The 26127-nt window shown below is 36.7% G+C and overlaps 2 protein-coding genes across 6 annotated transcripts in view; one reads left to right on the forward strand and one right to left on the reverse strand.

Annotated features, from left to right (window-relative positions):
* The window catches only part of LOC131686193 (calcium uptake protein 1 homolog, mitochondrial-like), a 67154-nt gene that overhangs the window by 27191 nt on the left and 13836 nt on the right, over positions 1–26127 (reverse strand). For both annotated transcript variants that reach the window (XM_058970428.1, XM_058970427.1), the window contains exon 6: positions 24008–24122. In XM_058970428.1, coding sequence (XP_058826411.1) covers positions 24008–24122 — 115 coding nt within the window. The remainder of the gene's footprint in view (positions 1–24007; positions 24123–26127) is intronic.
* Positions 665–15157, forward strand: LOC131686198 (carbohydrate sulfotransferase 11). Of its 4 annotated transcripts, none has more exons than XM_058970439.1 (6): positions 665–804; positions 1487–2029; positions 12161–12527; positions 12587–12852; positions 12911–13194; positions 13257–15157. In XM_058970439.1, the coding sequence occupies exons 2-6, from the start codon at positions 1769–1771 to the stop codon at positions 13393–13395; spliced, it is 1317 nt and encodes a 438-aa protein (XP_058826422.1). In that variant the 5' UTR covers positions 665–804; positions 1487–1768; the 3' UTR covers positions 13396–15157. The 4 variants fall into 4 exon arrangements, with proteins under 4 accessions (XP_058826422.1, XP_058826420.1, XP_058826419.1 ...); XM_058970437.1 differs by having other exon boundaries at positions 667–1431; XM_058970438.1 differs by having other exon boundaries at positions 684–804; positions 1401–2029.

The raw sequence follows: 26127 nt of genomic DNA on the forward strand, positions 1-26127 counted from the left end.
TAGTGCCAATGTCTCGCCAGGCCTCTAATGTACACTTTGAATCGACTGCGAAGCATGTCGAAAAAGAAGGTCAAGCTCGGCAACAAAATGTGATAACAGTACAATGCTTACCTTGCGTATAAGAAGTTTAATGCAAAATATTACAAACAAATTTCAGGCGGGTCAAAAAAGGTTTGAAAGCCAATCACATTTCATGAATTGCATGCAAAAAGGTTTGCTTACATTTTAACCTTTAAATGCATACTCTTGCTATTTGGCAACATTCCGAATTCCATGATATAAAGCCTTAACAAGAGGTATATATCGTATCCATACAGAAAAATGAGTACCAAGGAAAAATGAGTTTCATGCATTTAAGGGATAATTAAAGATAGCTCAAAACAAAATTATGTTTTCCAAGATTGTTCACGTATTCATGTTCGAAATAGCCCCACAAAGCTTCCGTTGGAAGCAAAAGGATGGTCAGGTCTGTTTTTACCCCACACGCTCAATGCGTAACGATAAAAAGCTTCCACCATCTCCTTCGGAAAGCTTTCGCATCATACAACAACCCCACCAGCGCCGCCTTAGTGTTTGGATCTTTTTTGACAGGCATTCTCTCCCGCATATCACCCGTCTCGACCGAAATGAGAGTAAAAATAGCATATCCGTGCAATAGCTCCGGGAATGCCTGATAGGACGGGGTACAGTCAACTACAGACCGCGCGAGTGAGAGTGTGCTTCCTTCGTTGTTGTCCCGTCAGAAACGTCGAAGAGGGAAGAAAAAAAAGTTTTCATTTCATTCCCTAGACTGCATTCAACAAGGTATACCCCATCATCACTCCTGCCAATCCGAAATTTTTTCCTGGCGGTTTAGTTTTCCTCAAATCACCAAGGACAAACGTTGTCGGTCTGCGGGAGCAGGAAAGTCTTTCCCTGTGTGCTTTACTATTATTATGGTTAACATCATGCTTGTGCGAGCTATTTTTAAACCTGAGGCTTTTGAAGCGCCCTCGAACTGAATGGGGTTAGGAAATAGAATGAAATGCAAGTGACTTTCTGATCTTCTGGGAAATGAAATCTAGTTGGTGATGAACGTTTGATTAATGTGCTAGGTCTGTGATTCCATGTAGCATACAGAGTACATATACAAGTTGAAATGTCAAAAGTAAATTCTTAAAATACTGTGAAAAGCTCCTCTAGTGTATATGTGTAGAAACAAAGAAATATCCCGTTCATCGCGCTGAGAGAAAAATGAACAAGCAGTGATATCATTGATAACTAGTGGCAAACATCCGAGTCGACTGTACCTAGAATAAAACTTCGATTCAAATCATTATGAATCATTTAAAGTGACGACTTGATCTACAAATTTCTACCGTATTAGAAGTTGATTTTTCCGTATTTCGATTGTCTTGCAGTTTCTTCCGACCAAGAAAAGCGTCTTAACAAGTGATAATCGATTTTTCAGTAAACGAACGTTAACGCTTATAGAAATCATTCGCAGGCTTCATCAACATTGTCGTCGTCGTGGTCGTTCCGCAGAATAATGGCGCGATAAGAAGTGGAAAAACAAAAAAAGCTTAAAACTAACCAAGCAGACAGCCAGCGACCATTTGGCTCCACCACCCACAGAACACACAGTCACCACCCCCCTTGAACAGTGGGGTGGCGTATCGCAACAACATTCGTAAAATGCGCGTAAAACCAAGCAGGAAAATTGCCTCGTATCACCATTGCCATAGCAGTTGTCTTATCAAACCAAACCGCAGCAACTTCATCAATCGATATGATCAAAACGGGGGCACAGGCTGCGTTGGGACACGGTTCGCACAATCACTGTCATGACCAGCAGGCAATGTCCTATCAGCAGCACAAGCGGCGTAAGATGAGCCTGCTGGCGCTCAAGTTCAACCGGAGGCGATGCTATCTCTGCCTCAAGGTGCTACTGCTGTTCGTGGTGTTTGGTCTGTACTTTGTGCTGCTGCTGCGGGAATCGATGACGGCGTTTGCAACCAATCGGAACAAAAATGGCGGGAAAAGCGAAGTGGTAAGTTTGGGGCAGTGTGGTGATTGGGAATAATGTATCGAGCGACCGTAGTGTGTTAGTATTAATAAGTCAAATAAATGAAGGACTGATCCTTTTCAATGTTGATGCAAAATTACACATGGGTTCATATTTGTTGCTTCCCGGGAATACATTGGTCAGAATAAGATGAGGGTGCCAACGTCTACGACGATCAGGTTGGCGAGAGCAAGACCGATGAAATAACTAATTATCAATTATATTATACATCTCAATATTTTCAGATAATTTCACGAAATTGTTTTAGATTTTCCGATATTTGAAAAATGCCCATCTTTTTCATGAAATATAAAATTATGCAATTAATTCCAAAATTACAATTTGCAACATGTTACGTTGGTCGCTAACTTCTTGCACTTTTCATATTAAGAGGATATTTAAGAAATTCGTCCAATCTAAAAATCTCATCAATTTCACTCAAACCGAAAACAAGTAAATCTATTTACTCATTAAAACATTACAGGCGGTAAGAAATTATAATGGATTCTGCAACATAAACATTGGACGATTGCGAATTGTTAATTAATTTACGGTTATATGAAAAGTTGTATCACACTGCTAGTTGTATTAAATATTCAGATAAAAAACAACTACATTTTGCAAACTTTGTGTTATGAGCAATTTGATTATAAGCGGCATTTAGTATTATATTCAATAAGAAACCAACAACCATAAAAATCATGAATAAAAAGTTGATTGGGATTTTTTTATTCTACATGTTGCAAATACACTAAAAAAATCTTTGGCATATATATGACGTTAAACATTTGATTGTTGACAGTACTTAATGATTTATAAAAACAGCGCAAATTCACGGTTATTGTTCATTGATTTTTTGTGGTTTGGTTGTTTTTATGGTTTAGTTTTTCAGCATAAATTTGTTTTTGTGAAAAATGTCTCAACTTTTTGTTCATTGTCGCGCAGAACTATTTATGGCCTTCAACTCATTCTCGGATAAATTTCTGTACAAAATATGGTTAACGAACAATATTTTTTCAAATAAATACAAGCAAAAACTACTCCCTTTTTAAAAAATGCACGAATCAAAATGATCTGATTGACTTTTATGCCGGTGAAACTTCTAAAGTGTCATCTAAATCGAAGATGGTCGGTCAAATGATTGATTAAAATAGAATAATTTGCTTAGTTCTATAACTAAACTCTCTCTTTAGAAATCACTCAAATCTAGCGCATTCAAGTACAGGTTTTCATTATGAATAATAGAAATTTGCTACAGAATCATTAGGGGAGAGTGGGTACACTTGATCCCACTTCTGTTTTTTTCTCATAACTTTTCAATGAAATAAAAATTTAAATTGAAAAACTCGCCATTTTGTAGTCAATTTGAATTGTAAGAGCTATTAATAATATGTAATTTCGAATACTAAGCCCTGTCAGTAATATAAACAATTTTGAAAATCACGTCAAAACGAGGTTTTTGTAAAAACGTGTGGTAAATTGATCCCCTGCCTACTAGGTTTAAATAAACAAAGCACACTATGACTAATGAACATGAATGTTTAGCTAATCACCTGTCCTGACAAATTAATTAATTAGACTATCTTTTTAGATGCACGACAAACTTTAATCACAGTAGAAAGTCAAGACAAGCATTTGCGGTAGATCAGTGCTGTTTAACTGGCTTCTTCAACCTTCAGTAACTTATGCCATAATTTGTTCACGAAAAAAAACATTTTAGATCAATTAATAGTGCCAGGTACTTTATGAAAATAATGTTTTTCTATTTCTACACATTTCGAAAGTGTTTGAGCGCTAATGATAGGGATCAAGTAAACCCAGTGTTACAGGGATCAAAGATACCTATTGTATGAGGAGAACAAAAATTATTTTTTTGTATGTGTTGTGAAACTTTTTATTCGAAAAACGTTTTTTTCTAGACAAAAGTCCTTAGAAAGTAATCGTACTTGAAAATAATCATATATAATTAGTTCGCCGATATCAGACAACCGTTTAAAAAAATTGTAAAAAGATCTTCGAGATGGATATCAACACATATTTTCTAAAATATTGCACAACTTTTCCAAACCAAATGATATACGTTAGATTTGTTTTTTAAACATCATAAACGACCAAATATTTCATTTTCTTTTTGTACTGTAATAAATTTTGATGTATAGATTATGAGATATGGCCAGGGAATCAAATATCCCCAAGGATCAAGTGTCCTCACTCTCCCCTAAATACATGAGTATTTAACTCGAAACATTTTTGCAGTTCGGCTTTGCATTCACCAGCATAACCAAACGTATTCTCGTGGTTAATTTAGACTGCAGAGTGCATAACACGATTTTTCAAAATGTACAACTTTGAAAACCGTACTATCAGATAGATTCTGTATACCATCGGACATTGTTCTTGCATTCAACCTGGTATTATTTCTACATGAATCCTTCATTCTGCTACTTGCATTTTTACACATTTCCAGAGAATCAGCAGTTCGGAGATGTTCATGCATTAGTGGTAACATGAATTCGGATGTACCCCATTAGGCATAAGTAAGTTGGGCATACGGACGTTTGGCATACGTACGTTAGGCATAATGAACGTTAATCCTAAAGATGTTAGGCATAATGGACAATTGGCATAATGGACGTTAGGTATAAATTATCATATTGAAGTATCACTTATCTGAATTAATTTTTTTAGGTGATGGCCTCGGGTGTTAATAGCGTGAATATTTGATCTTTTAATTGTGTGTAGAAATACTCTGGAAGCTGATCAAACTCGATCAACATTTTATTCTGCTGCATATACTTGAAGAAATCATTGGCATGCAGAAACTCAGCTTGCGTTAATTGCTCGACGACGTAGCTTCAAAACTCTTGTTTAATTTGTTGGTAAAAACGCCTTTAATCCACCTAACAGTGTGATGAGACATTTCTTATAACTCTTATCACTCTCTTCGGATATTATATCGTTTGAGAACATTTAGAACTTGATGCTTCGCGATGTTTTTGATAACACATACTACATGGGATTGTGGCAGGACTCAGCATAGCCATAGGACAACATCAGTGCTAGAAATCTCAAACCAAATCAATGGGAAAGTGAAAAAATGCCCCATAAAATAGACATACAAACGAATTATTGCTAATGCTCTGTTAATAAAATATCTAAATTCCTCAATCAATGCATTGTGGTGGGAAAACTGAATTTTCCTAAAGGGGTTATGTATATTGTACTGAGCCAAAAAATCGAAGTTTATACTTTACTCAAATTTCCAACGCGACTGAGACCTAAAAATCAACGCTTTTTCTGAAAAAAAAAAAAACGCGATACTAGCAGTGACACCATTCAAAGAAAATCAACAGTGAATATTTTCAGACTTGGTTTCATTTCCTATTTAAGAACTATTGTGTTTTTTACATCCTAGATTGCATGATTCAGTGATCGAAACCCAAAACTTCATGAAGTATTTGAAATTATTAAATTATAATTTGTGTTTGCCATTGAAATTGACAAAATGATAGTATCGCCCCTTTGACGATTGTTTACTTTTTCGGTCCCACTTATCAGCATTGAAGTATCGCCCTTACGTTTTTTTACAATACCAATTTTACAATTGGTGGGGGTTTGGTAAAAATCGATCTTACTGTCCAAACGGCATAATTCCGAAACCGTAATTTTTGAAGTTTTAAAATTATGCAGAATTAATTTTTCAGAAAATAGTTCAGAGTTCGTGTTTTTAGCGAATTTGTTGAGACTTATTGTAGTCATGAATATTAACCTGAGAAAATTCACCATAAATACTTCTTGGACGATATACCGCCAAAATTATTTTATCAAATGATGCGCTGTTTAACGTTTGTAAAACTCATCGAAGATACTAAACCTCCGAAATTGGCGATTTCAAAATGATGTTATCTTGACCTTAAATTACTGTTTTTGAACATTTGACCTATACATATAATTGGTCATACAACAAAAATCAAATTCTCATCAAAATCGATCAGGACTTGCTAGAGTCGAATGGAAATCGTCATTTCTCATAAATTTCTCTCTGGAAAGTGTTATCCTCGATATTAATCATATTACGTTTTCGTCTCAACTCGACGCATTCCCAAAATAAAAACCTGTTTTAATCCACCTAGTGGTGCAATTGTGCTTTTCTCATTTGTCCAGACTACGATTCCATGGCGGGTTATGTTCAATACAATGGTGGAAATGAATATTACATGTTCAGTACGATTTGCACATACGTACAATGGATCGACAGCCACGATCTTGAGATACTATGTGATACTGAAACATTGCTTGACCGGCGCTGGTTTCAAGCGATGTTTCACTATCACATAGTAAGATCCGGGAGATCCAGGTCCTGCCAAAAATTTTCAACTTGTTAAGAAATTTTAAACTAGTTTAAATTTTAAAGTAGCAACCCCTCACTGCATACTCCCTCCGGGCCGGTATGATTGACGATTTTTAGAGTGATTGCATAACCTTTCTATATGAGAAAGGCAAAAATGTACCAAAGTCCAAAAAAATCAATTTTTGTCAAACATTATTTTTTTCGAGTTTACATCAAATCTCGATGTTTCATGCATTATAAAGTCATTTGGCATCAAAAATACAAATTTGATTTTGAAAATTTTTCATTTCAGTTTATATGGGAATTTTCTGTGTGATTGCACTCTTCAACTCGTAACTCCGGAACCGGAAGTCCAATCAATAAAAAAACTCAATAGCTGCCGATGTACCTTTCATTTGAGACTAACTTTGTGCAAATCGATCCAGCCATCTCTGATTAACAGAGGTCACATTTTTTCCACATACACACATACACACATACATACACACACAGACATTTTCCGATCTCGACGAACTGAATCAATAGGCATATGACACTCGGCCCTCCCGGTCGGGATTAGATTGACGAATTTTAGAGTGAATGAGAAAGGCAAAAACATTTTTAGCAAATGTTGAAAGTTATGCATTTTTTTGGTGCGCAGTTCTATGTTTCATAGACATTAAATCAATTTTAACTTCGCTTCCTATTAAATAAAGACCCTTATTACAGTACATCTCTACAAAAACGAGCTCAATTTGAAAATAAATCTGAGGATTATCAAGTTCCTTCCAGACAACTTGGAAGTATTCGGTGATTATTTCTAGCGGTTGTAGATACAAAAATGAAATGCAAAATTCGTTTTATCGAAATAATGTTTGGCTTATTTCAATGGATTATTGCTATATGGAACAATAAATAGGCGACAAAGAGTAATCAAGCCATAACTTTTAAAGTATTCAAAATAGATATTTGAAGTCTTCAGTAAAGTTATTCGCAAAAGTAAGAGCTACAAATTTGCTGAAAGCATCATTTCGATATAATCACTTCCAAGAAAATTTGTGAAAATATCTCACTCATAGGGGGATTAATCAGCAAAAGCACAATACCAAAAGAAAGGGCATATTGCCTCCATTAAATTCACCGAAGATACTATTGACCTAAAATAAACCGTTTTGGCGTTAAAAATAGATTACATGTTTTTGGTCATATTTCTGGCAATGGGAAATGATAAAAATCTTTCGTCCGCATTTAATGTTAAATATCTCTTTTGATAATAGTCCGATTTCGACAATCTATAGCTTGTTCGAAAGGTATTCGTTAAAGCTGTCTAAAAACATATAAATTGGTAATCTATATTGTCAATTTCGGCAGATAATTAAAAAAAACTGCAAAAAACGCCATTTTTACGCATTCAAACATTCATATCTTGGAAACTAAACATCAGAATCAAAAACAAATTAATAGCGTTCATACTGTTTTTTAGTTCTTTCATTTAAAATTGGTTTGGATAAGATCGGTTCAGCCATTGCTGAGAAACACGAATGAGAATTTGTCCGTTACATACACACACACACACAGACACACACACACACAGACATTGTCCCAAATCGTCGAGCTGAGTCGATTGGTATATAAGACTCGGCCCTCCGGGCCTCGGAAAAAATCTTGAAAGTTCGAGCGAATTCTATACATTTCTTTTATAAGAAATGTAAAAAGATGAGGAGGTTTGAATGCGATTTTTCCTGCTCCAATAGGAATCTTTAATTTGGAAAAAATGTGTCAGTTTTTCATATGTATTGATAGCGGGTGTCCTTACGAGTACACTCATATCATTCTTAAACCTTAATTATTCTTTTCTGTTTTTCCTATTAAAAACAAATTAAATTCAACCAATAATGATCCATGATGCCTAACGCATGTATGCCTAACGTCGCGCATCCCATGAATTATACATCAAGATCCTTCGATATGCGTAAGAGTTATTTTGGGGGACAGGCTTCTTCAATTGCGGATTCACAAAACAACCAAAAAGAGGTGTTCCCCATATAGCATAATGGACGTCTGGCATAAAAGGTTTGACATAAAAACGTATGACATAACAGACATTTGGCATAATGCTTAGTGAGAGGTAGGGATACTTTGCATAATGAACATTAGGCATAATACCTATTGGGAGTTAAGGGAGGTTGCTATAATGGATGTTTGGCATAATACACATTTGGAGTAATACCTATTCGGGCTTAAGGGACATTTGACATAATGGACGTTTGACATAATGGACATTTACCATAATTTAGCATAATTTAGATAGATTAGCAAGGTTTCCATCATTCGATAACTCCAATAAGCGTTGTCCGATGATTTCATTAGATATCGGTATACCTTTAAATCGAAAATCGGAATTGATCGGTATGAAAATTATGTAAGCGATCGTAAAGTTGTCATGTTGTAATAGAAAACTTGACAGTTGACATACAATTCGGGTGCTTCGAAGTGGACCGATTAATTACCTGACTAAGTTGGGTTTCATCGGTGAGCAATATTCTTCAACATATTAAACGCCAGATGTAATGGTTCCAGTTTTAAACTACCAACTAATCGACCGATTTAATCGATTGAAATAGACCGATTTCAACAGATTTCATCGGTCATATTTAATCGGTTGTCACGTCGGCAGATGCCCATAAGAGTCGGTGCAACAATCATCCGATTAATTAAAGGTTTAGACAGCAGATTGTGCCGACGCAAACCGATTTAGTCGGTGGGAAAATTGGGAGAATTTCCTATGGGAGTAGTGCAATAGTAACTCACTGAGCTCAATCGATTCGTCGATCAGTTTTTGCATTTGAACCGGAGTTCTGGAAGTCATCAGACATACTTCTGAACCAATTCCCGGATAATTTTATTGACACTCACTTCTCAAAAAAAATGCACTTTAACAACTTAAAGATCAATAAGTAACATCAAAAAGTCTTATCATATTAAAAAACTGGTATTAATAGGTATGAAAAATTAAAAATCGGTATTTTTAGAAGCTTCATCGGTATATCAATATTGAGGTTACAAATCGGTACAAATACCGATAAATCGGTATATCTGACAACGTTAGAGTAACATGTACAGCGCTACAGCAGAATACAGAATGTATAGTAATTGCATTATTTCCAAAGAAGGGTGCATCACTATGCTTTTCATAATGCATGGAATAATTATGCACCCTTATTTACAATTATTTATTGAACATTTATCAAAGCTTACTACTCTATCATTAAAACAAAGCTGCCAAAACCTATGCTAAATGTTCATTATGCGTAATGTACCCTCACCACCTAATAAGTATTATGTCAAACGTCCATTCTTCCAAACGTCCCTTAACCCTCAACAGGAAATATGTCAAATGTCCCTGCCCCTCAAAAAGCATTACGCCAAATGCCTTTATGTTAAACCCGTTATGCCAAACGTCTATTATCCCATATGAGATACATCCCACATAAGAGTAGAAAATTAAAAGATTTTTTCCCAATTTTTGGACTTTTGGGCATAAATTTAGTGAGAAAAATAAAAAATGCGTATTTTTTCGTCAAATTACACGCTAGTAGACCGATTGCGTAGGTATACGCGTTTCAGGTTGTCCGCACAACTGACGCAACTTGCAACTCAATACAATTTACACCGGTGAGGAATTTTCGACACACTGAGGCTGAAGTTCGAGCTAAATCGGTTGTGCCTTAATGCATAAAAACCCAGGTATTAAGGAGAAATCAGTTTTATAGAAACACTCATCATTTTTGTCGAAAAACCAATAAATATCAAGTTTATTCAATGGTTGATTACCGATTTTCGAAAATTTGTGTGATGCGTAATACTGTCGGAGCAGAGAGTTCCTCCCACATCGATCCCACGGTCGATCGGAGCAGTGCATTTCATCTTCAGCACTCACTATACAATAAATAGAAAATAACGAACTCGTTGATTTATAATCACATGTTTTGAACTAGTTTGGTGATTTAGCATCATGACCATCAGTATCCGACCTCACAACATATCATAGACAAAAATATGTCTATTGCTCGGCATATTCTAATAACTTCAGAAGGGTTCTATCATACTGTGGCAGAGACAGGTTTCCCATCACAAACGGCAGCGATACAAATGCGCATTACATATTTGGGGCAGCTCTTATATTAATTTGTACGAATTGGGCCTCCACGAAGAGGGTTGGGAGATTAGATTTTATGGGTATTTTCTAACAATTGAAACTACAAGTGCCTTGGATGAGGCCGTGGATAAAACAAACTCACTCATAGCAACAGCACATCACAAGATTTGTCCGCTTCGAGTTATGCGTGTTTCTAGAGGAATCGCTTGTTGAAATGGCAAACTTGCCAAACAGTTATTGAAATGCCAAATTGGGCACATAGGTACATTTTGAAATAGAACTGAATAATAACCAGTTACGTAGTTTACCGTTGAAATTGGGTTGAGCATCATCCCAGGATCGATGTTTTGCGATAAAATCACCGATTATAAAGAATTTTGACTGGTTTCTTGTAAATTTTTTAAAAATCTCTTTTCAAGAAATAAGTTTGCTCGCCAGTGTACACCAAAATCGAGTTCGACTTCAATTCCCAACCACTCGATCACCTTGATGTCAAAAGAGGGCACAATGCGATGCTTGATTCTGCGGTTATTCACCATTGCGATTCCTCCGCTTAATCCAAAAATTTGATGAAAAACGAAATTGGAATTACACTCCAATTTAATATTTGATTTCAAAAAAGTTTCGTTAACAACGGCAATATGTACGTTGAGAAGATGAAAAATTCGTGTACGCATGTTTTTAGTGAACGAGTATTCCAATTTGATAAATTTAAGTAAATATTTAGTCATTATTAAACATTCATTTGTTAGCGAATTCTCACCTAGTTTAAAATGCCTCAGACACGGAAGTGGAATTTAGCATTGCAGTCATCAACTGAAACATTAATTGCTGCAAAAAATTTAGCTTCACTTGCTGTAATTTCTTTGCTGTTTATGCTGCAAAAAGGTATATTTAAATTTTTTCTCGAATGGGGGATGACAAGAAATTCGATTTATGCTTTCGGCGATAATTAGTACATTAGAATTTTTCTATGGTTTCTTGCGGCGGACAAACGTCTTTTATGTACGAATATTCACCACATATCATGCATTTGAAGTCTAACTGACAATTCTAAGTTCCATGTCCAGAGCCTTGACATCTACGACACTGGGTCAGATTTGGAATACTGCCCCCAAGTCGTGAATAATGTTTCCACTTTAGCCGCACGTGGAACATAAAACGTGGTTTTTACTAATGCTTTTAAACCTCATTAGGGGTCAAATAAATTAAATAAAGATCCTTGGTAATTCCAGAGCGTGGTAGCATGTTAGTGCCGCTAGCCTTTTTCTTCGAAAGTATAACTTGTGAAGAAGTGAAGCCAAGTAAATCTTTCAGTGGGTTTGGAATTGCATCCAAACTTTGACCATGGGGTTACCCCTTTCAAGATCGTCTTGAATAGTCTGCCTGTCTTCAAATCATATGAACCATATTCAAATAATTTCTCCTTGAGATATTGAACGCATATAGCCATTCAATCCATCTGCTGTAACTCGACATTCTCCTTTATGGTCAGTCTGAAAAGAAGCTTTCGCAGTAACTTCAGCGATTTAAACGTAAAACGAAACCTGGCTCGGAGAAAATCGAATGTCTTTTCGAAAAACTAATCGTTGATATTTCCACTCTCACTAATCCACGTTCTCAACAGCAACACAAACCACCAACTAACGGCAAACAAATACGTGCGGGCAGAACCAGCAATCTAGTCAAGCATCGCCAAAGCAACCGGCAACAGCAGGTGGCAGCTCCGAAGTCTTCCAAGGACCAGCTACCACTGGCCAACCATTCAACGCTGAACCCGGTCTACGAGTACTCGGAGGAAATGAACGCCGCTGCCGAGGCGGACTTCAACGAGCGCCGTACGTTGCTGTGGAATGTCTGCGCCGAGCACCGAATTATCGGCAAGTACGCCCCGAACGCTTGGGAGTTCTTTATCTCACCCGGACATGGTATAGCGTGGTGCAGCATTTTCAAGGCAGCAAGCAGTACGTGGATGTACTATTTCAATCTGTTGGGTAGGTTTTGCTTAACTTTACAGCGTACTGGTAATTAAAAATGTGTTTGCTCATTTCAGGGGGATACGATACGCATTTTCTACAACGGACGAGAGCATCCCCGATAGACCTTGCACGCAGGCGGTTTCCTCGTCCACATACCTCCGAGTTGAACGAACACTTGTCAAATACGATATCGTTTCTGATAGTGCGGGAACCCTTCGAACGATTGGTTTCCGCTTACAGGGATAAATTGGAAGGGTCCCGTAATAGATACTACAAATTGCTGGGCGAGCAAATTATAATAAAATTTCGAAAAAAGAAAAATGAGGATAGGTTCATGCAGGTAAAATGGATTGGTTTACATTCGGACAGGGTTAACAGCATCACTCCACTTTCCACAGAAACAACCCAAAGGACCAACATTCCGCGAGTTTCTCGAGTTTTTGGTAAGCCACTACAAGAGTGGTGGTCGGTTTGACGAACACTGGAGCCCGATTTATTCCTTCTGTACACCATGCAGCATAAATTTCACTTTGATAGCCAAAGTGGAGAGTTTTCAAAGGGACAGTGAATACATCATCCGTCAGGCCGGGTTAGAGACGCTACTACTCAACAAACTCCCGCAAAGCAAGGCACGGGCTATCGCAAATCGTGCTGCAAGTAATACAAAGACTCTTGTGGAAAGGTATTTTAAAATGGCTTCAAATACCTTGCCTTATGTTGATTATTTTTATTCTTGTTTCATAGATACTTTTCCGAAATCGATGTGCGACTGCTGACTGATGTACTCGAAATATATCAGCTCGATTTCGAAATGTTCGGCTACAATAGTACGAAGTACTACAGTTATGTTCAGGAATCTACAGACGAAAATCCACAGAGTTAGATGTCGCAGCAAACATGCTAATCTCTTATTGAAACCAAACATGGGTACAATTGTAAACAGCAAAAAGAGGGAAATCTACCCACATTTTATACAAACAAGACTTAATGCTATAGGATAGTGAGACAAACAACAATGTAAAACACACATACATCCTGTTCCATGTTCAATTTTTTCTGGAAATGTGTCGTTAGAGTAGCATATACACAATTACAAATATTTTCGAGGAATAGAAAACGAAAACAATGGAAAAAGTTAACGGTTATTTTCGTAGGTTAGTTTCACAAAGTATGTTAGTAAATTATTCAATATAATCAAGTAAGTGTCGACAGAAAAATGTTCAAGACAATGCAATACCGAAAATTTAACACAGCTATACAAAGGACTAATCCCACCACGTTTCAAAACAGCCATAAAACACACCCTAGAAGCATAACAGACAGTGTAAGAAATGTATGGCCATTCTACTAATTTGATGTGACCGATATTTTACGTATATGTCTCGTAAGTAATTTGCATACCAAACAATTATCTGGCTCAAATTAGTAGCGTTACGCGGTGCCGAATTCCCAATAGAACAATAACTTCAACATATGCACCAACAGTAGATCCACTATCCTTGAACATTTTTGAATAATTGGAACGCGTGTATATTTTTCCCCAATCTGTAAAAAAACCAGAATGATCCGTTATAAGCTTAGGTGAAAGTGTTCTAAAGCTCGTTCCCAGCAGCGATCCATGTGGATGAAGTGCCAAATATGTCGTTTAAAAATTATCGTCTTCGCTGACCATTTTGTTAAGTCTACCGAAAGGTGCTATACATGTCTTTCTGAACTGACCTACACTACCTACACAACAACATACACAAATACACCGATACACAAAACAATACCGTTATCTGGCGGGGATCGACATTATAAATAGACATAGACAGACATCTTGAAAATACTCTAAACTAGATGTTGTATTACCAATGAGATCCACAAAACCCAGCACCAAACAAAAAAAAACAAGTGAAAACTACAAATCAAGTTGATATTTAAAAGTAAAACCCAAAGTAGTAGGAAACGAACGAACTGCTCGAAATAGTTATACACTAGCGTTTGTCTCACCACGAGTCTATGTTTAGAACGAGAGAACTGTTTCGAAGATTTATTTTTATAGTAATATTTGAAAGAAAAGAAAACCTTCAACGATGTGGGATGTTCAAACCGATTCTAAATATTTGACTACAAACTTTTTTTCCGTTTTAAAAGTGATCTAAAGCGAAAGTTATAGTATTTTTTGAAACCGCACTATATTAGAAAAGCTTTTATTCTAAAAAATAAAGATAAAACAAATTATTGTACTAATAAATGTCGTTGTCAACTATGTACCTTCTATTTACAAAAAAAAACAGGAACGCATAGATACATTCTACCAAGAGAGGTTGAAAATGATTATTCCAGAAGATTCTTACAGTTGTGAGGGGCTCTCAAAAAGTACATACCGCCGCTATAAGAATCTTCGGGGACGCCATCGTAACCCTCCCTTGTAAGTTTTATATGCACAATTCCGAGTAAAATGCCGTTATCAGTTTTACATTCACCGTTTAAGTTGCTTCACAATACGTTAAGCAGGAAAACATGTAGCTCAGAAAGCTATATCACAAGCAAAAGAAACCCGATACAACGTATAAGAGATATATGCAGTAGTATTCCAGGCACGAAAACAGACTGATTCAATAAAAAGGCAAACATCTTGCGGTAGTGACGTTCAAACGGAACTCGTTGTGCTGTTTTTCTATACATCCGAATCCGAAAATACCCTGTTCGCTGTTATAATTTTGAACTCTTTGTTTTACCTGTGAAGTTTGCAGTTTGACGTACCAAATTTGTTAGATATTCCTTACTTTGGAACAAAAAGGAGAACACAAAATTTTTGCAACACTTCTAACCGCCTGAAATTTTTATCAGATTCGACAAAAATTTACCCAATTTTGCAAAAAAAAATTCGAAGTGTATTGAACGAGTTTTCCAAATATGTGCTTAAGAGGAAAATTATGATTTGTTGACATATGTGATCGATCGTGATTCTGATAAAAGAAAGTTCACAGAAGTGTAATTTTTTCTTGAATTTTGCTTAACGTGCGCTGTGTGCATCTTTCCTACTGCCACAGACTAACAGACATAACACTGAAAAACAAAACTTTGTCCGCTTTAAAGGTTATTTCAAATATATTCGTAGTTGGGACTGTGGCCACATTTGAAATTATGGCGCCACTGACATATGAACAAGCATATGGTGGATAGACCACTAGTGAAAAATTGTTCCCAAACCTGAGAGGTAACCCACCAATAACTGAGTGTTTGGGACCGTGAATAAAAGGTGGAGCTAGTGTTCTGGGAAAATTGTCGGGTCGATGTTTTTTGAGGGAATTTCCTCATAGTGTTATGTCTGTTAGTCTGTGCTACTGCGTCCATAACAGCGTAATTTCCCCTACACACTTGACAACACTGCACAGTGATCCTTTTAACTTTCTGACAAACCTGTATGATTGAGTCTTACCATGCCGTAGGATGAATTCGTGTAGGTACGTCAGAAGGTCCTCCTTTTTGTTGGGATAGCTACTAGTTCTAATTTACCACAAATACGAAAATAAACTGTTTATTGTTGAAAGAAAGAATCACACGGACTTCCACAAAGTTGTAAAAAAAATGCTTCGATAAGTTTGAATACATTCAAGCCGCATCTCTCTTACTTTTTTGTTATATAAGAAATTTAAAACAATGATCTGTGTGTTTCTAATAAACTTTTTTTTAATATAAGTTTCTCAGTTTTGCTAAAACAATCTTTAAACAGCTTTTAGAAAACGTCAAGCCATGTATTTTTTTCAAAACTTTTTTTCTTCCAAAAGTTATAAAAACTTTTCGTCCATAAAAAGACCTTGCGGAAGTACAGAATGGAGTAAAATTGATTATGTTCATTTAAAATAATTAGACCATAAAAGCGATTTATGATTTATATAAGGATAAGGATATAAGGATAATTTATTCAACGCGAACCAATTCAAAAGTAGATGCATTGCATTTTCAGGTAAATCCAGCGGTATTCAATGAATCCGACGTTCACATTTAAGAGAAATTATAGGATCTGATGAAACAAGAAGTCTCTTGAAAATGTCATCAAGATTGACGAGTCGGTCAAATTTGTGTGCGTGGAATTTTCGGAATCTGTGTATGTACTTGGAATTCTCAGAATCTACGAATGCTTTTATTCCTGGTTTCCTGAACTTCTTCACTACACATACCAATTGGCAGCATGTTATGTTGAACGATGCTTCCTCCATGAACAGGAGTTCATGCACGGTTGGTGAGAGGGAGTACTAAGCATACAGGCGCACATAAAACAATCCTGTATCTTCGGCGTAACTCCGGTTGAAACGAGTTCATAGTCGTTTCATAGAAGCAATAGTTTTAAGTAGAGTTAGCCTACACGTATGCAACGTGGAGGACAGTGCTCGAATCGCAAATATAAATTTTCGCGTAAGGGTAATGTGGGAGAAACGGGGGAAAACTGATATCAACCTTTTGTACCGGAAACCATTTTTTCAGAAAAAATTATAACGTAGTAAAAACAATTCAAGAAACCGGAAACATAATAAAACCGGAAATCAGTACAAGGGGAAATTGAGTCCAGTAGAAATGTAGGTCTGTAGATCGCAGTTCACGATCGATCGACTCTTTCCCTTACGAACCGCCGAGTGAACAACATTAAAAACAGTGTAGTGAAAACTAATTATTTAGACCGTAGTAATGAACATAATATAAATTGAAGTTGGCTTTTACCAGTAGCCGAGATTTACAGAGTTTCTTCTCTTGGTGAATTAGAAAAAGTCGTGCGTGATTAAAACAATAGACTATATTTGAATTGTGAGTAATTTTAACTGTTCAGAAAAAAATTGTATAATTAATGATCATTTGCTATAGGAATTATTTACTATAGATCGAGAGTGAGTGAATCAAGGAATAATTACAAAGGCTAGAGTAGAAAAAATAGAGCTAGCGTCAGGTAAATGTGATAAAATAAGACAAAAGTTCGTATGCTAATTTGGTTGTTCCACAGCTTCCATGTTGGTGGCCGACATCGTTGGGCTTTCTATATATTTAGTGTTGGTCTAAGGATCGACCAAGCACCGGAGTGCAAGTCGACGCTCAACACCGACCGGGCTCTGCTCCATCCAACAGGACGACAGTGGAATACATCCGCTATTTTCGGTGAGTGCAGTAACCTCGGGTATTCTTGGCAATCCCCCGGATGTGTCAATCGCCTCGTGGCTGCGTGCTACTATTGGCACATCTGGAGTGCGTTGGCTGCAATAAAAATCTCGGCCTCGCGGCACCCCCCGCCATTACCGGTTGCCACGAAAGCGAGTCGTGTTCAAAGGGAAAGATTTTCCCCAACGCCAGAGAGATTCGCCTGCTACTCACGCAGCTAACAGCCCAGAAGCGACCCTGCACCGCGTCCTCGTCGTGCGACCACGTGTGCAATCCTTGGTGCACGCCATCACCGCCCGCAGTGCACCGGCTGTCAAACGCCGTCCCCGCCGCAGCGAACAGCATCAGTTCCGCTTCGCACTGCTCGAAATCATCCAACCGCAGCATCAGCAACAGTGAAACCAAAGCAGTATGCTTCGCCACTATTCATTGGTGGCCCGCAGCGACCGCCGTACAAATCGTCCGTGGGCGAACCGAAGCAGCACGCTTTGCCACCACCCACTGGTGGCCCACAGTGAACACAGCATCGTCCGTCGAGCATCGATACGGTGCAATTTACCACCCACCCACCGGGTGGCCTACAACGAACGCCTCGTCGCACATCGTAGCATCGAACCAGCATCGCCGGTGGGCAGCGAATCCATCAGCACCCGACGGTGAGCCGAAACCATTGGCATATTCACCACTCGAGTGCGAACCAGGTAACCGTTCCAGTGCCTGTAAGTACGACCAACCACAACCATACATACGAACTTTCATAGTGCGCGTTGAGAGTAGGGAATTGGAAATTGTAAGGTAGGGTAAGAAGTGAGAGAGAGAGAGAGAGAGATTAGGCCCCGCACAGTTCGGGAGAAATTAAGAAACCAAGGTTAGATGACGTCACGAAGGTAGGATAGTGATAGGAGAGAAACAGGAAAATAAACTCTGAAACGATATTAAAGTAGACGAAATTTGCAATTAAAAATAAAAGGGTTTAAATAAAAAGTTTCTCTAGACTGTTTAAAAGCAAGATAATTGGAATTTCATTATTTTGGAAAGTTTTGGGAATATTCGTAAAGACTGGTAGGGATAGGTATTGGGAGCTTTGGAGTGGGAGATGAACTGGAGGCGGATTCTGCGGTAGGGTTAGGAATTAAAGCTAGCCAGGGCAAACTGATCTGTAATCCCGGCAGACGACTTCGTCGTCTGGCGCATAAGCCGGGTATTTAGAGGCCCTACCAGAATCCCCCTTACACGGTGAGCATCTGCGTTAATTCCCAATTTTCTGCAGTAGATAATTGTTAGCAGTTTATACATACGTTCAAGCAACATTTCATCCAACCCAGTATCTTCTGCAACGACATCTTGATTTCTGACAAATTTTCGATCTGTGTTACCATCGTTAGTATTTCCGCCACCTGGCAAAGGTGAATAATATGATGAGAAGACCTAAACCTGCCTTTTCTTAAACACACTGTTATTTTTCAGCCTTAAGGACGATTCAGACGATACATCAGCTTCCGTCGACGTCAACGGAACGTCACCGTTCCGTAAGGATAAGTTTAATACTTTTCTATTGTACCCACACGTGCCGTACGTCAAAACGTTCCGTGCATTTCGCATAATAACATTTACTGAGTAAAGCCATGTCAAGTGATCCTCGAATTTTTCGCAAAATCACCGATCTTAATGAGGTATATTTTATTGTATAGGGATTATGGTGATTATTTTTTTTTTTTACCATTTTTTTGTTAACCATTTTGTTAACGACCTATTGAGTCAATTTGTCAACAGTTTTTTCGGCATTTAATTAGCAAGGGACTGGAAGGTGAAGTATATTTTTCAATATTTAGAGCCATAGTACTCAAGGGAGAGCAAGGTGTTGAAAGGAGAAAGTTTAGAAAAGCATGGAAGGATCATATATGCAAGCTTAGAGCTCACCGGCGACTTAACCTTTTGTCTGCTACCGTAGGGGTCAGGGTCTTTTGGCATTAGAAATGCGAATCACCTGAGTCTACGGCATGTCCGTGGTGATTAGCTTTTGGTATAAATATTTCGTTACAATTCCTTTTTTTCTTTAAGGTATTAACCCTTAAACTTTGTTGCATGATTAAATTGAAAATTTTATATCTCAAAAACTACTGAAGATAATTCAATGATTTTTTGCACACTTATGGAATGATACTTGCACTATCTTATAAAAATGTTTTTACTTTATAATTGTGTGAATAACGGTACTTTGCATCCATTTAAAATTTTTAATTGCTTTTTTTCTTGTCTTCTTCACGCTAAAAATTTTCAAAACGTATGTCAAATTATGCGGCAATCTTTCACCTTTATCTGTATTTATAATTTTTCTTTTTTGTTCGTATCGAGAGTTATAGAGGATTTTGTAACAGTGCGCTCTTTCAACGCACGGCCCACTTTGATGCAACCCGCGAGAACGTACATATTGGCAACGCCGCACGTCGCATCGTCCTAATGCGCATCGCTTTGAAGGAGCGTGTCTCATGTTCAAAATTGGCATCTCTGAGATTTAAGCAAAAAGACAAGCTTTTCTTTATGGATAATTAAAAGTGAGCAATTTGCATGCTCTTTAGCGTTATTATATTGTTCAGGAGTTATTTAACTTTCTGTCACTCAATACCTCGGACAAGCGCGCTCGGATGTTGCCAGCCGATGAATTCAGTTGAGCAGTGGGCATGTTTTAACCTGCGTTGACATATTTTTCGCAAATTGACATACTTAACCACGTTTTATTTACAGTTGGTTCGTCTGAGAGGTAGCACGGTATATTGCGAATCTTTTCTTAAATCCACATAGCGACTTTTCAGCCATGCGCCATCGGGTTGTGCGTTAAATTACGCGCTCATTTGATTTGTATCAGTGCGAGTGAGAAAACGTTTTGACGTTTGTTTTTGTTTCGATCGCACTTGAGTGTTTCCCATATAGAGACAACTGGACGAAATGGTATATTATCACAAGATAGACAATATTTGCTCAAATTCGATTGTTTTATGTTATAAATATGGGTCGATCAGACGAATGATGTATTCCGTTAGAAAATTTCATCAGTATGTTCGTCGTATCTTGTTTTTGTGGCATCCATGTGGAGTGATAAATTTAAAATTATATTGATCAACACATGTGTAGCATATGTCGTAATGGGCGCAAAAAATACAACGAAAATAAATATGGACATGAACAAATCACAATGTTCGATAAATTTTCAATTTTACATCCCATGTCTATAGTAATGGGTTTCTCTATCACGCGTTTAAAATATAGAAAAATTTACACGTTTAATTTTCCTTCTTATAGTGTTTGCCAAAGTAATGGAACTGGAATATTCGATGATTCAACAGGTACATACGGAAAACTGTAACGATGATTTTGAAATAAAGATCGTAAATGATTAAATGAAATTCGATAAAGTAAATAATATCTTACCAGAACTTAGAGAACCACCAATTAACAGAATTAACAGAAGCAATATTGATAAAAAAAACCCAACATCGATGCGATTGAACAACAGATTTTATGTAAACTTTTTTCAAAAGACACATCGTTGTTTAAAGGTGATATCACTCGGTGAAAAAAAGTGAAATAAAATGCAGTTGAAATAAAATTTTCCATTTTCATATATTAATGTTTCAGACTAAAAATGAATTTGGATATAACGTAGATGTATTTTGACTAACAAAAGTGTTTCTAAAGATGTTAATTGTTAGTAACGTTAAATTATAATAAAAAAATATATTACACAACTATAATTCTTGTTGTGCACTTCGGTCAAAAAATTTAACGCATCTCAAAATATCCGGAAAAAAATCACCTTCGATAATCCGTATAGAAAAGTTTGCCCTTTTGCGCTAATAGAGAGATATGATTTCTTTTAGACATGCGATGCGCACTTCCTACGCGATACGCATTCTGACGTAGCGACGTGCGACATTGCCAATATGAACGTTCTCGCAGGCTGCATCAAGGTGAGCCGTGCGTTGAAAGAGCGCACTGTTACAAAATCCTCCATAACTCTCGATAGAAACAAAAATGAAAAATTATCAATACAGATTGTTGAAGGTGAAAGATTGCCGCATAATTTGATATACGTTTTGAAAATTTTTATCGTCAAGAACACAAGAAAAAATGCAATTGAAAATTTTAAATAGATGCAAAGTACCGTTATTCACACAATTATAAAGTAAAAACATTTTTATAAGATAGTGCAAGTATCATTTCATAAGTGTGTAAAAATTCATTGAATTATCTTCAGTAGTTTTTGAGATATAAAATTTACAATTTTATGATGCAATAAAGTTTAAGGGTTAATATCTTAAAGAAAAAAAGGAATTTTAACGAAATATTTATACCAAAAGCTAATCACCATAATCCTTATACAATAAAATATACCTCATGAAGATCGGTGATTTTACGAAAAATTCGAGGATCACTTGACATGGCTTTACTTTACTATTAATAGTTGGTACTAATTCACTGATTTGCCTGTTCATCGCGACAACTCCATCATTCGTTATTTCAGAATTTTCTGCTTCAAAAATTAACTTTACTGATAGACACAGCGATACCGGAGACGGAAAATCATTATCCTAAAAAATGTCTGTTGACTCACGTAGTGGTGCTATAGATAAAGCGAATATATGCGAATCGTTATACTCGAACAACTCTTCATTTGCATCCTCGTCACTGCACACTTGCTTGTTTCTATGTTCAAATGGAAAAGAGACTGTCAGTCAAAGTTTCGAAGACAAATAATTTTGCCTACCGAGAATGGTTGGTGCTTCCATCGCAGCCCCACTTAAAGATAACAAACGTATTGTCCTCTGGATGCAGTCGTGGAACTCCAATACTCAAAAACGAGACGAGTCGTTCCACGGTATGGTCAACAAGAGCTTGAAGGGGAACTTACGCACAAGAAGGCTGAACAGAAATTTCTAAAAAAGTTGATTCATGGACGAATGATTAAAAAAATACATACCGATCAGATAGCATAGCTTCTTTTCCTCTATTATTTTATTATACGCGGGATAAATGTCCAATATCTTCTGCAAAGTTGAAATGCGTACGTTTTGATACTGCGTCTTAGAAAAGCCATTTTCACAACTTTATCTAATTGTCTCCTCCGCAGTAAACACTTCTGCAATCGCGAGATTCGTAGATCCTAAATTCTCAACGGTTGATTTTACCGCACTTTTTATCTGACAACTAAGCGAACACCAGTATAATTCTTGAGCGTTTTTTCAAAAAGACACATCTACAATGAGTGACTCTCTTTGATTACTTTCCTTTTCGATTTTTACGGCATCACTATAGAACTTTTCACTTATTTTACAGTACAGATCGAAAGACGGTGGTTTTGACTAGCATAATATGCAAAGAGTTGAGGGATAAATGTTAAAGCGACCGAATTATTTACAGAAGAGGAAGTAAACAAAGAGTCACTCATTGTAGATATGTCGTTTTGAATAAAAGATCTAGAATTAATGTTGACGGCTGACGCCAAACCAAGTTCTTCCGTGAAATACTTATCGCGCTATTTTCTTAATTGCTTTATTTTGGCTCTGCGACATATTTCGGAAAATGGTTTCTTCATTCGTCCTTACCTCCGACTTCAAATCTTAGTTCTTATTCGAATAAAATTAGTAAGTATTTTTGACAGCCATTCCACTTACGCAAGTCTTGCTGTGATGAGAGAATGATATTTAAGTGGCTTTTTTTTCATAATGATGTATGTAAGTGCGTTAACGCGCTGAATCTGCACAACTACAAGCTTTAAATCTAAATTGAAGGATTAAAAAATATCGTATTCACCAATTTGGGCCCAAATATACTATACCAAAATATGATATAACTTTCGGAAGAAAAAAGTTAGACTTTCAGTATCTTGAAAAAATACTCGGCTTCAAGTTTTCTAAAAGCTGTTCAAAGATTGTTTGCAAAAAGTCAAAATTGCGAAAGTTATATCGAAACAATTTTTTTTCATAAACATCCTAATCCATTGTTTTAATTTTTTTATATACTACAAAAAGTAAGAGAGCTAGGGCTTGAATGTATTTAATAAGCTTATTCAAAATAATTTTCTTTACAACTGTGAGGAAGACCGTGAAGCTCTATCCATCAGTAAAAAGTTTATTTTCCTATTTCAGCTAAATTAGAACCACCCTGATAACTATCCCAACAAAAAGGAAGATCTTATAGCGTGCACAAATTATTCCTAGGGCATGATATGGCCAAATCATACAGATTTATCAGAAAGTTAAAATTCCTCCTAAATTAGCGATCTGGATCCCTGTGCACTGGTCACGGCCATCAACCAGCTTTAATCGAAAAAAATAAATAAAGAATGCAAAACTACTCACTTGACAGCACCGTCAGCAGGAAGATGTAGTCGGAAAACGATATCAACCCGTAGGAACCAAGCTTGTAGAATATGCTATTGTTGTCCAGCTGCAAGTCGAGCCGGGTCGATACGCTCTACGATGATACACGGGCAGCAGGAACGGAGCAGGAAGTCAAACCGAACGAAGAGAAAAAAAACACGAATTGTATATATCATTAGATTCCGACGCTACGATCGCTTGCAAAGGTGTCGATTGGGTTGCTAATTTGGCGGGGGTGGGGGTTTTAATAGTACAGTCCCTGACCCTATTATTATACATGAGCTGAAAAAATTGCCATTTTAGTTTTATTACAGGATTTGTTATTTGACATATCACATCGTTTATCCATTTAAAAAATTGTATTTCTATAACAAATCAACAAAGTTTTACACAATTTTATCAATAAAAGATACTGATATACTGTGCTTAATTTTCTATAGTTTTTTCACGTTTTTGTGTTTACACTGGTGCCATCTATGTTTCTACATAGTGAATCTTTTAGAAACAATTGCAAATATTTTTATGAGTAGGGAAATAGGGATTCTGTTGAGAAATAGCACAATATAACGAGGAAATTAAAGTGAAGATGTCATTTCTTGGTTTACGTGTAATAATATGGCCAAAGACTGTAGATATAGAAAAATTAGCAATTTGGTGCCTTTCAATACAAAGTTGCAGGAACAAAAAATATAGGGTAACAGAAACTATAAAACTATATAGATCTAGGGGCGATAAAAAGGCGGCCGAATGTTTTATCGGAAGCGAACTTTGCTCTGTCTTGTCAAAGGGATATAACGGAAGTAGGAATAACAATTGAACACGAAATTAGTTGTTGCTCGTGCACGATTGATTGCAGTAGGATAGTTACAAAAGAACAACGAACTAGAAAACGCTTTATGGTGCTTCGATTTTATAGGTGCTTGAAAGTTTTTTCTGCAGCATGCTTCATTCTTATTTGTTTCTATTCGACCTATCCGCTAACGTGTCTTCCAGCTGAATTAAGTTTTAATGGGATTGCAAAATGTACCTATGCTTGCTTACAGCTTTGTTTTACTTATGCAGACGTGCTCGGTTCGAAGGTCAGCGATGAACGAAACTTAAAAATCGGCAAAACATAGGTATGTACGAATTCCGGGGCAAACATAATTTACGGAGCTAGTTCTGTTCATACCATATAGTAAACAGTGCTTGATCTTAGTGCAGTGTTTTCTACTTTAATGTTACTTGTTAATGAAGAAGGCATGACATTATTGAGATGAGTACGTGTCTTGTAATTCTTTTACAAATATTTGCTTTCATTGTCACGTTTGAATAAAATTATCTGAAAATTTTACGATAATCGGATGGAAAACAAATGTTTAACTTGTCGTTGAAGTAAGTGATGTCGAGGATTTCTGTCCAATTCAATTCAAATTAATTTTTCATACCTCCGAACTTCAAATAGCGATATCTCAAGAACTACACGACCTAGAGGACTAGCTTTGAGTTCAAGAAAAAGCAAATTGAGAAATTGAATGTAATATCGGTAATTAAACTTTATCTTATCTTTTTGAGATGGTCTCCCATGGGTCACTTATCATGAAACTGATTCAAAGTTTAGCTTTAGCACATTTTTGCGCCAAAGTTTTTATAAGTATGTTTTTAAAAATATCCATATGGAGACATCCTGTAACGCAAAAATCTTCTTAACAGATTAATTACCAAAACCAGCGGTTCTCAACCTTTTTCGTACTACTGGTTTGCTGCGGATCCTCACGGATAAACATTTGTATGTTTTTATGCTATCAATATGTTACTTTCAGTTTGTTAGGAAACAAGACTTGAAATTTCAATATGCGCTCGGAAAATTTATTTTTCTTCGCGGACCCCCAGCAACGACTTCACTTGCACACTGAATGACATTTGAAGCTTTTTTAAACAAGACTACAAGAGCCCTGCTGTTGAGATTTTGCAATACTGAAGAAGGGCTAGAGTCCTAGAAGGGCTGCGTTTGTAAGGATTAGTAACTAGTAATATTGATTCATACAACATCCAACTTATTTATATCTTTCGCCTTTTGTTATCTCCGTCATCTATGAAAACTGTTTCTGTTCCGAGCG

This window comes from Topomyia yanbarensis, chromosome 2 (genome assembly GCF_030247195.1).
Source record: "Topomyia yanbarensis strain Yona2022 chromosome 2, ASM3024719v1, whole genome shotgun sequence".
In the NCBI taxonomy this organism is placed as follows: Eukaryota; Metazoa; Arthropoda; class Insecta; order Diptera; family Culicidae; genus Topomyia; species Topomyia yanbarensis.